Here is a 12,448-nt window from a genome sequence, read left to right on the forward strand (position 1 = left end):
AATACCTAGAAGGGATAGTTTTTGCACCCTTCAAATTGTAACTAAAGGGGAGATGTTTTTCAGGACTATTTATAGTTTCAGATTGTGTAAACACTGAAACTTCTTCCAACAAACATTGAATTGTAATAGGGTTCCCACTCTTTTAACAAAGCAAAAGTTAAGCACTTTTAAGGACCTTTTTTTCGAAAAATTAAGGACTTATTCTAAAAATAGTATGATTGTTTATCATCGAATATACATATGCCACCAGTGACAGTGCCAATTATTTACCTTTCTAAAAAAATAAATAAATAAAAGAAATATATTAAAAAACAATTTAATTATACTAAGCGGTATTCTATTTTTAATGATTTCATAGAAATTGAATTATAAAATTAAATGCATAAATTAAGATTTGCAATTTTTTTTAATGTATATTAAAAAAAAAGAGTAAATAAAGAAATTTGGTAAAAACAAAAAGTTTTTATATTTTGCTACTAGATCAGCAAATGTGTTATATTTACTTTTATGATGAACTTTAACAAAATTATTTCCAGCTAAACCTGTTATTAGGAATTAACTTAACATAATGTTACTTGTCTCGCGAAACACATGAACTAATTTTAAAGCAACCAAAAATTGATCAAAAATTAAAAACAGTAAAGTAGGAATGTTAACCGAATAAAATGAGTATTAAAATCTAAGGACTTTTCAGTTGAAGAGATTTAAATTTGTATGTAAACAATCTGCTTATCCTTAAGAAATAAAAATAATAGTGCAACAATCTAAAACTTTAAAATAATTTTACAATGCAACAAAACAAATAGTTACCAAATATTTAACTTTTTTGTTAGAAGCAAATCATACTTTCTTATTTAGTACTCATAGGTAGGCTGGGATTTTTCAAACCCTGTTTCTTACAGATCTGTTTTAATTTTCAGCACAATCATGAATTTTAAAAATTTTATGCTTTCCATAAATTTACAGTTACTTATTATGCATTGAAATATTATACGAATTTATTGAATTCTTCAAGATTTTAGGAAATAGTTTTCGTTATGGATTCTAGTTTAAAAAAAAAAATTCTAATTCTTCTTTTCTTAGAGTTTTACTTAATTCCTATAAGCAGACGCGTTACAAGTAGAACTGAATTTCTTGAATTCTCTCAGTTTTGGAGGTTAGTGGGGGTCTTCTACTTAGGTACCTTAAAACTGCATTCCCTCCCCCCAAAAAAAGTCTATCTCTTCCATGTGCAGTATCTCCCTTGTCCAAACTATTCTTTTCTTTTCAATGCTTCACTCTCCTCAAAGAATATCATTCTAGTCGAAAGCAGAATACATTAATTCAATGAAAGAACCAATATATTAATGAAAGGACATGTTTTCTTCCCCTTGCCTGTAGCCCCCACATTATTTTTTGTCTCCCTAAAATGTGTTACCCTTAATGGATGGTTCAATTCCAAGTGATATAAGAATGACCTTTTGTTTTAAAAAAATTGAACAGAAAAATTAAAAATTAAGGACTTTTAAAAACCTTGTACCAAAATTAAGTACTTTTAAGGGCCCTTTTTTTCCAAAATAAAAATTAAGCAGCTTTTAAGGACTTTTAAAGACCATGGGAACCCTATGTAAAATGTTACATTAAAAAATTCATATTTTAAAATCTAAAAACTTTAGTGAAGTTCTCTAAAAAAATGCAACTTAATAACGTCATAATTTGGGAATAAGTTTAACAATATGTATGTTACTAATGTAGTTTTCATTACATTTATTGCATATTTAATCATGTTTATAGTTTTCGATTTTTTTTTTGAATGATAAGCATCCATTCTAAACTCCTTCCATACATCCCCATTTCGTTACAAATAAGCTTAAAAAACTATGTTTACTATCCAATTGAAATAATAATATAAATTGTGTTAAATTAATGATCAGAGATAAAAAAATAAAACAAGTTATCAGGTACATAATTGGCAATGAAGCAGCAGTATTTAAAAGAGAAAAACACTTTTTTCTGGAATTCAATTCTAGTATTGTTACATGAGTTTGGTGCTTTTCTGAGGCTGCATCTGGATCTAACCTCAAACCACCCCACTGGTATGCAGAGCTGTAGTTTGAAATGAAAACTTAGTTTGACTTGTAAAGCAATGAAACAGTGGCTTTTTTTACTAAAAAAAAGTGCCCTCAATGTTTGATAAAATAATTTTGAACAGTCCCCCTTGATATATAACATTGTAAGGAAAAATATTACCTTCTTCGACTCCAGTAACGATTGAAGCAAAATTATCATCCAACAGAATCATATCAGCAGCTTGTTTACTCACATCACTTCCAGCAATTCCCATGGCAACACCTGCATATAATTCATATTTCACTTAAACTTTGAAATAAATGAACACTTTCATATATATATTCTTAACTTTCTTCGTGTTTTCTTGTATTTATTTATTATATATATATGTTACGGACGGGGAGTGTCGATGAAGCTTCAAAGCAGTCTAGGGTTGCATTTTAAAGCTTTTATTATGACAAAAAACACTTAAATGGCAGTACAAAATAATTAGAGCTGGAACATCTTAATGAGCTCGCTCCCCGTAGCCGTTCAGTGAGAGAATGTAAGGGAGTCTGCTTACTTACAGGTGGCGCTGCATGGCGTATGCAACATATATATATATATATATACTCTACACTCAAAACTGCATACCACGCATGTAGCAAAAAAAAAAAAAAATTTTTTTTTTAATCAATTTAGTTTGTTTGTGGCCCTTGATTTTTTAAAATATTTTAATAGCAAAAATATGCAAATAAATAAATGAAAAATTAAAACCATATTTTTTTCTCTCCCCAAAATGTCTGAAATGCAAAACCAAATTTTGCAATTATTTTAAAATCTTTCTAATAAAAGGAATTTTAAGTTTAATTTATAAAACAAAGAGTTAAAAAAATTATACTAAATTACAAATTATACTAAATTTTTTAAACTTTATACAAGCAGATTCATAAGTTTCAAAAATAAAACTTTCAACATATCGGTTATCATGTTTAAAATATAACATTTGAAAAAAGTTTTAACTATTTTGAAATAATGAAATGTTAGCAATTAATCACAAAGCTGTAACTAAAACTAAATTACAAGGTAAACAAAACTATTAAGATGTAAAAAAAAACTTTAATCGCAAATCTTATCGTATAACCTCATGTTAGAAAATTAATAAAGCAAATTAAAGAAATAGCGAATCTTATCATAGAAACCTCATTTTTAGTGACAAGACTTTAAACTCAATAAAAATTAATGAGTGAATGATCCCCTAATGAGCAACATTGTAAACTTCATTAAAATGGCCTCACTCTTTATCACTATAAAGATTTGAAGTTAACTTTAAAAAAAAAAAAATGTTTAATAGAAAATTTTAAAAGCTTGGGGTTATGAGGTTATTTTCCAATTGGAATACAGTTGAAATATGAATAAATTCATAAAATTTTTTGAGGAAGAGTTAGAAATAAATTCACTATAAATGGAATGTCCTAAAATCTTTTTTGTATGCAAACATTTCTTTCAAAACTTTTTTGCAAGTGGCAACATGCAAAAACTAGGCAGAGTCAGAAATCTGTGATAATGCAAAAGTTTTCTCAGAGTATGGAAATATCTAAAAGCATATCAATGTATTTGAAGTTACAACAAAAGAAGCAGAAAAGGCCATAGAACTGTTCAAGAAAAATTGATAACACAAATTTTTTTCAAAATCGAGAAGATGTTGGCAGTCACAAAAGATTAGAAGATATTTTTAATTAGTCCAGTTGCGGGGATCTCCCAATGATATGATTTTGGTTCAAATTGCAGAGATGGAATTTTAACTCCTGGTTTGTATCAACCTCAGGGCTGATGCAAAATATCCTTAGTTGATCAAATATGGGCTAGAATCTCTTTGCTGTCAGACTTACAATATGTTGTAACCTCTCAATGTAGAGAAGATGCAAGTTAGTTTGACCAAAAAGTCCCTCACTATCTTGTGTTAAGGATAGGGGTCAAAATTACAAGGCTACTAAGTATAATAATGATAGGAGTAAATTTGAAAATGAGTAAACTGTTTAACGCCAGTTATAAAATAAAATAATTTTAAAAGAAAACAAAGACGTCAAAGTTACTGAGAGACTATTTTTTAGTGTTAACAGTATATATTTACTTAATTAATCTGCTGTCATGCTTTTTCTACAGTAATTAAGGATTTTTTTAATTGACTGTAATAGGAACATTAATCTTCTTTCTTTTCCCTGTGAGATTGGAGCAAAGTAGTTGCATAACAATAAAAGCTCAAATACCAGAGATAATAAAGAATATATTTACCAATATCAGCTTTCTTCAAAGCAGGCGAGTCATTCACACCATCTCCTGTTACTGCAACAATTGCCCCCTGCCGCTGACAACCTTCAACAATGATTAGTTTCTGCTGGGGTGAGGTTCTGGCAAATACGATTTCGGTATGATTGCGTAAAATGTCGTCTATTTGATCTGGTGCCATATCTCTCAATTCTGAACCATGAATAACAGCAGCTTTGGCATCACTGGAAAAACAAACAATTACAGTAATTAGTCAAGGAGACACTTTTGTTGTGACACCTGTTTTTATGCGGTCTCTTTTCACCGCATAAAAAAATTATTTTTAATTGTGTTGCATAAACTATTTTTCATAGCTACTCATGAAGTTTTGTGTGATTCTTTTACATGGTCCCTATCAACCACACAAAAATAGATTTGAGTGAGGTCACCATTTTTTAAAAAACTAATAGGCAATTCTCTGAAACTACACTTTTTGTAAAGAAACTCACATTGATTTTAATAACAAATTGTCACATTTTAGTTGCCAGCAGAGATCCTGTTTAAACTGTATAATTTATTAGGATAATTTAACTCATTGCAACAATAATTTTAATTATTTTGTAGGGAACGCTGCACTAAATGGCTATTGGTGATGGTCAGGTATTCATCTCTAGTGATGCTCCTAGTGACATTGTCGATACACCACAATTTAGATTGAAGCAATGATAGTGATAGTTACACAAGAGCAGAGCCGTTATTACACAATCGGATGAAATCAAGAGGCTGGTGGGGCAGCTTCATTCTATTTTAAAGCATATTTTTAAGCAATTAAAATAACTAAATGAAGCATTTACTTTGGATTAACATCATCAATTGGAATATTCAATCTCTGAGCAATGTCTTCAACAGTTTCATTTCCTTCAGATATGATTCCAACAGCTTTTGCAATGGCTTTGGCAGTGATTGGGTGGTCACCAGTGACCATAATAACCTAAAATTGTCAAAAGAAATAACTTAAAAATCAGAATGACACAAACACATACCCTCCAACTTTGCCTACCTGGCCATCAGTAGCACTCGCGCAACACACATTTACGGCATCCCGCAATATTTGCTATGCTCATATTGATACTTAATTATATTCNAAAAATCAGAATGACACACACAGTTATGTTAAAAGTAATTATTAAGCTATACTCGGTAATTGTTAATAAGAATACTTATTTTATACAGTATAATTTAAAAGGACCTCCTAAAGTTAAAAACTGTTAATACTAATTTTAATGAATAAAAGGATAAATTTCAATGCAAGCAATAAGTTAAACCTTATAACGTACCACTTGTAGTATTAAAACAGGAGTTTGCAAGAAACGATATTTTGTTGCAAGCTCATATCGAAAAATAGTAGAAGAATGGGGAATCAGTACTCATAACAAATATAGGTGAGCATTTCCATAAGAGTTCCATGATGCTTAGAATTCATTTGCACAGCTTGTATCACACAGCTTTAAGTTCAATGGCACTATTAGTTCTTTTGCACAACTTGGCAATCCATCATTCTGGCGGCACATTCAATTTCCATGACGTCATCATTTTATCCACTATTGGAACAGACACGGCATTCCCCAAGCAACGTAGCAGCTGGTGGCAGAAGGTTTGTCAAGGCTCTCAGACTTTAACCCAAGCCCCAGTTATTTACATGTTCGGCACAATTCAGGCTGTCTTTCAGAATTCACTTTTCAGAACTACGGGAATACCTAACATCAGAATCAGGGCATAAAAAGATGTAACACTTCAGGGCCTCATCTTTCATTTATCACATTTGTTGGACGTGCAACAAAGCAATGCCGCGGTTTAACAGGCTAGGGAAAAAGAGAGCGAGAAACAAACACCTAGAAGTATTATTCTGTTATCTAATTTACATAGCATGAATGGCAACAGCTAAGTCCTAAATATTAACTATAAAAAATCACTTGAAATGATAAATATATCTTAATTACATAACTCATGACATGCATTGTAGAAAAATATATATCTATGACATATATTGCAACCACTTTGCCCCCCTGATGAATCACTATGTAACTACTGAGAGAGGTATAAATAAAGACCTTAAAATAAACAAAATACTGAATTTTGACAAGGAACGTCAGTCAATAGACTTTTGAATGTTACAACCTTTATATAAATTATAACTTTTGGATGTCAAAAACTTAAAATATTAAGAAGGAATGTTTCTCCTTGTGAACAAGTAAATTTCTGGAAGAATTTCGAATTCATATTTAACCGTATTTGTGTGCTCAACCACTACAAACTTACAATAAAATAGTGGATTAATTTTAGTGCTCTATAAATATTCGCAGTGATTCTGCTAGACTTTATAAACACTAGGACTTCTAAATTTCTGGGTCCTTTTTGGCCTAAAGTAGGTCCAAATTTAAAATATTAATCTTTTCCTTAAAGACAAGAATAAAAATGCAATTAGCAATTGATTTAGCAATAATCTGACAAAGAATTAAAACCAAAATTTCTATATTAGTTGTCTTTTAATGTTCATAATATGATGATATTTTCCAAAGCTAATAAGAAATACATTTTCTGTTTTAAATTATACTTCTATAAGAAAGAATAAAATCATTATCAATAAGAACTGAATAGTATATATGTTACTTGTATTTAAAAAAAATTTTTTTTTGATGAAAGATCTTGATTGTGGCAACAACTGTTTAATTTGTTATATTCCAGATGAAGTTATTTTTCTAAATCAATTATTTTATTTGAAAATAACTTGAAAATCAGCATTTTATTACTAAAATACAAATATAATATGCAAAATTAAATGAGAGTAATTCACATTAGAAAAAAATTATCTCCTGAAAAAATAATTGTGTAACAGTAAAAAAATATTAATGAAAAATATTGAATTCAACAATGTTAAGCTTTTTACAATGAATGAACTTTAAGAGTAAAAAAACTATACATTAAAAGTTGAATAAAATTATTTCTATAAATTGAATCAACATTGTGTATAAAATGTCCAAATAATAGCAGAAAAACCCGACTACAGTTTCGGTACAAACCTTTTTCGGTGTCAAAATGCAGATACTGTTTCCGTGATTTGAGACTAGGGAAGATCCTAATTTATAAAATGTCTGTTTTTATGCCATTATTTGTGCTTTATTCACATTGCCTTTCTTTCACATGTAGCACTAAGTGTAGAAAATTCATAGTAATTGGCATCTCTAAATGGAACATTAAGACCATAAAATTTAAATTAAATATTAAACATTTTTATTAATGCTGATATAGTAACTAACTTTGATTCCAGCACTTCGGCACTTGGCAACGGCATCTGGCACAGCGGCTCGTGGAGGATCAATCATGGATACGAGACCTAAAAACCGGAGACCATCAATGGGGAAATTTTGTGAATCTCCATCAAAAGGGTAGCCAGCAGGATATTGTTCCGTTGGCAAGACAAAATCACAGAAACCTAAATGTTATAACAATATTCTATCATATTCAGCATACTCTAACAATTTAAAAATAAATAAATAAAAACGGTGAATAAACTTAATGCCACTTATGAAGAATAGACTAATCAGTTTTTTTTTAAAACACTGAGAGTGTAAAAAATTATAATATAAATATATTTTTCCTATTAAGTGTTGATTCGAGAGATTCCGATTTAATATGAGAACCTCTTATCTTAAGTAATTGGGAAAATCCCTACTTTGGATAATCTAAATAAATCAAAATAAGATCATGTTTTAATCTACCTTCATCAATAAACTCTGAACCACTACTTTCTTTGTTTTCAAAACAGCACTATGTAGCATTTATTCCTAATATGACCATTAAATAATTGTCTTTTTGTTAAATAAGTGTTATATTTTATACTAAAATTCCTTTGCATTATTGTCTCACATAGCGATACTCCTTCGCTCCTAGTTTGAATAAAGAATTTTATCCCACCTTTCGCTCCTTATTTATACAAACCATTTTAATAAAGCAGAATCTAATTATGAACATTCCTTAGCAAGTTTCATAAGGCTTTTCCTTGATATCAATAAACACATATTTTTTTCCTTGCACAAATAACATACTACTCTTTATTTCTTAGAAAAAGTGTTAGTATTTCAAACTAAATTACATTGGAGAAAACAATTGAAGAAACAAATGGTATTTCTTTGCAATAAAAGAACTAACAAAGTCAATAAAACCAAACCAGCCAAAATATTATTCATATAAAATAACCCATTTTATATAATCCTTCAATATGAAAAGTATTGGTCGTATGATTTTTAAAATTTAGAAGTTTTTATGTTCAGCTAAATTAAGGCAGCATATTAATGAAATGGAGAAAAGAACAAAGTTATATGCACACATAAAAAAAACTTCTCAGTCTATTTTGATAAAGAGGTATTGAGATGAAAAATGATTAAGATAATTAAGGTTCTATTTTATTTTCTGATTAAACACATTCTGCCATTGAACAAATCTTAGAAGAAGCAGGACAAACCTATAACTCTCTCCCCTAGTCCCCCTAGCTCTAGATATGCATTGTTGAAAGCTTCTTTCATCTCATCGTCTAGAACCTTCTCTTTACCATTGATGTAAATCGTGGAACATCGATCGAGCACTCTCTCTGGAGCACCCTTCATGCACAGTAAATAGCTTGTAGTCCCTGAATCGTCTATTTCATGGATCGTCACCTTTCAATAGAGAGAGAGGTTAATGAAACAATAATATAAAATTAATAAACTATCTAATTGTATAAACTATCTTAGTAAATCATTACATACATGGTATTTGTTAGTAGAATTGAAGGGAATTTCACAGATTTTACGGTTCTGATCTCGATAGGCAGCCACATTGGAAGTGGCCAATTCCATGCACTTCAGTATAGCCGATTCTGATGCATCTCCATTACATTCACTGGAAAGAACAAAAAGAAATGTGTTAATATAGCAAAGGGAAAAAAAATTCATGACCTCAATAAAATAATAATTTATTATTTTTTTTTTAAATAGAAATTATTCAATCCGCGTAAATGTTATTGAATACATTTTACATTTATGTGATTAATAAAATATAAAAAACAACACAATTTTTCGGTTGATTATTAACCAGATATATTGCTTAATTGGGGAAAATGTTGGTGACAAGCTCCTCCAAAGCATTATACATGTGTGTGCACATACGAGTGTGATGCCCTCGCCCTTACGCGCCTCACTACCTTAGGCAATCCATATCCTAAAGAGCTTCACCTTAATTCCATTAAGGGACTGTCAGACAATCTAGACAAAGTAGGCGACCCAAGACAATGGAACTAGGAAAAATTGGGCTAGGAGCATGGTACAAAATACAACATATGCAAAGGTGCCACATATCTGACAAGCTCAAGCAAGAAGATTATACATTATTCAAATAGACATATGGAATAATACTGTGTCAAAATATTTTCAAGTATTGTTATTTTTCTATGCAATTTAACATTCTTAATACCACGTTATTAAGGTTGTTTTTCGAAGGCCTTTTCGTCACATGAAATGATGTTCTTTTTGCATAATTGCTGTGAGTTTGCAAGTTTAGCCTATCAAAAGTTATCACTATTGATGTTTATTCTGAAAATGACAAAGAAACACCAATATAGAGAAAAGTCACAGTTTTATGGAAACAAAAAGCATTTATGGTTTAAATTTTTAATCTTACTCCAATGCACCATTATGTGGTTTTATAAAAACAACTGCGAATAAAGCAGTGATTTTGATACTTCTTTTCTAATTAGAAAAATGTTACCAAATTGGCGATTTTCAAAAAAATTTAATAACTTTTGAAACATTGAATTATTAGTTCGTTTTTAAGCCCTGATAAACTTCACAGCAAGATGATATATATAGTCTAAATTCAACGCTTTGCTTCAAGTGTAAGGCACTTAAACTGTGACTTTTTAATGTTCTTTGGTGACAGAGCTTCTGAAAACTTTGTTAAAACACATAAATTTCAAATTTGAGTTTGTGCAGTGCTTGAAAAATAAATGTTTTGTGACTTCATAAAACAAATTGTGATGTTCTCCAGATTTTTAGGATCCTTTTTCAAATTCGAGACTTTCATGATCAGTAGACACCTGAATATGTAGGCTAAACAACATGCAAAACAATAGCTAAATTAATCTTCCTTGATATTTTAAAAATTATTGGTTGCATAAAACATCTATTTCCTTTATCTTTGGAACATTGATTTTCTACTTTCCCTTTCATTATTAAGAGTAATAATTTTAATTATACAAATTTTTATAAGAATGAATATTTATGCTTACCGTTTCAAGATAGGAACATTTTCTTGGCCAGGTTTGAATTCTGCTCTACTACACAGGCGTGCAACACGTGACAGAGCTTTCCAACCAGATGAAGTTTTATCATATTGCAATCCTGAAGAAAAAAAAAACATTCAAATTTACCTCTGATAAATAATTTACTTAAGCATCTGCTACAAATGAATCCAACTTTAAAAAAAAATAATACAAATTTATTATAAAACGTTATAGCTTAAGATGTTTCAGGTCCATTAAGCTAATCTTAAAAAAAAAATTAAAAAAAAAAAATAGAGAGAGAAACTGCTNCCCTACTTTATGGTAGCAAAATTTGAAAACCTACAACATCTCAAAAAAAAAAAAAAAAAAAAAAATTATTATAAAATGTTATAGCTTAAGATGTTTCAGGTCCATTAAGCTAATCTTTTAAAAAAAAAATGTGGTGACAAAGCATTGAAGTTTCACAAATAGATATTTAGAAAACAGTGTGGACTAAAATTCAAAACATATTTTACTTTTCGTTCCAATGACAAACTTTTAAAAACAAAAATAAAATGTGATATTTTAAAATTGTGAACACTGAACGACAAAATAAAAGAATTAATGCCAAAACACGAAGTAAAAATATTTCAAATCGAAGATAATGATTAACAATATTTTTAATTTGACACTGTGCCACAAAGATGGTTAATGTGAGATACTCTGCAGTGAGCATACAAGCCTGTATATGTGAAATAAGTCGCCCAGTCAGTGACATGCGTTCGGCTTTTGTTTACCTACGCTTCATTCGAGGTTTGATTCACAGTGTTGAAAGCTGCATATCTGACTAAATCTCACTTCTAGAGATAATATCTTAATGGTTTAAAATCCATTCTAATATCATATACTACACAGTTTCAGAGCAGGAAAAATTCACACATGATTGGGCAGTTGGAGAGCAAAGTTAAGAAAACAAGTGACTGTCACCCCCATACATAATCTGATTTAAAATACTGTGATGTAGAGCATTTGGTTTACAATTAAAGTTGAATCCCAAGCGATCGTCAACAGTTATTCGATACAATTCTAGTTAAGAGTTAACAGAATCAAAACGCAACTAAAATTTATGTAAAAAATATTACCTTTTTAAAATATTTCTCTCCAGCACATATGTACATAATTTTTAATTATACATTTACAAATTCTAATTCAATAGTCAGATACTATTTTTTTAGTTGCAACGTATGAACAATGCAATATCAAGCAATTAACTATCATAACATGCATATAAATATTCATTGAACTACGTGAAAACATCATTGCACATGAAATATTAGTTACATTTTGATGAAATGACAATTATTTTATGGAAGTATAAGTCTTTTAACATTTGATGACAAATGACACATTTTTAACCTGTAAAATGAAACCAATATTGCATGTGCATAACTACAGTAATTTCCAAAAAATGCATCACACCAGTGAAAAACATTTGAAAATATTTCAAATATCATAGACTAAGCTACACTTAATCTCTTCTGCATATCAATAAGAAACATCAATAAATATCCATTGATAAATAATAAGCACATTTTAAAATCAATAAATCCAAAATTTGAAATGCCAGATGCCAAGTGGCCCCAATATTTTAGATTAGAAAAAAAAAATCACAAATTCATGTCAGTCATGTAATTTTACGCATAAATAGAGTTCCGGGTGTTCTCTATTTTATTTTGCACACCGTACTCCCAAAAGCATAAGCACATATAAGCCACAGTACATGTTCTGAAAATTACTGTATTTACACACAAAAAAAATGTGGTTCTCATTATAGCAGTAACTACTAGCTATACATCT

General features: G+C 29.7%; 1 protein-coding gene across 3 annotated transcripts in view; it reads right to left on the bottom strand.

Annotated features, from left to right (window-relative positions):
- Nucleotides 1-12,448, bottom strand: part of LOC107456568 (sodium/potassium-transporting ATPase subunit alpha-B) — an 85,559-nt gene that overhangs the window by 19,826 nt on the left and 53,285 nt on the right. For all 3 annotated transcript variants that reach the window (XM_043050241.2, XM_043050242.2, XM_071180724.1), the window contains exons 9-15: nucleotides 10,619-10,730; nucleotides 9,102-9,234; nucleotides 8,819-9,011; nucleotides 7,614-7,789; nucleotides 5,151-5,287; nucleotides 4,324-4,541; nucleotides 2,230-2,331 (exon numbers count right to left, since the gene is read on the bottom strand). In XM_043050241.2, coding sequence (XP_042906175.1) covers nucleotides 2,230-2,331; nucleotides 4,324-4,541; nucleotides 5,151-5,287; nucleotides 7,614-7,789; nucleotides 8,819-9,011; nucleotides 9,102-9,234; nucleotides 10,619-10,730 — 1,071 coding nt within the window. The remainder of the gene's footprint in view (nucleotides 1-2,229; nucleotides 2,332-4,323; nucleotides 4,542-5,150; nucleotides 5,288-7,613; nucleotides 7,790-8,818; nucleotides 9,012-9,101; nucleotides 9,235-10,618; nucleotides 10,731-12,448) is intronic.

The sequence above is a fragment of the Parasteatoda tepidariorum genome, chromosome 5 (assembly GCF_043381705.1).
Source record: "Parasteatoda tepidariorum isolate YZ-2023 chromosome 5, CAS_Ptep_4.0, whole genome shotgun sequence".
Classification (NCBI taxonomy): Eukaryota; Metazoa; Arthropoda; class Arachnida; order Araneae; family Theridiidae; genus Parasteatoda; species Parasteatoda tepidariorum.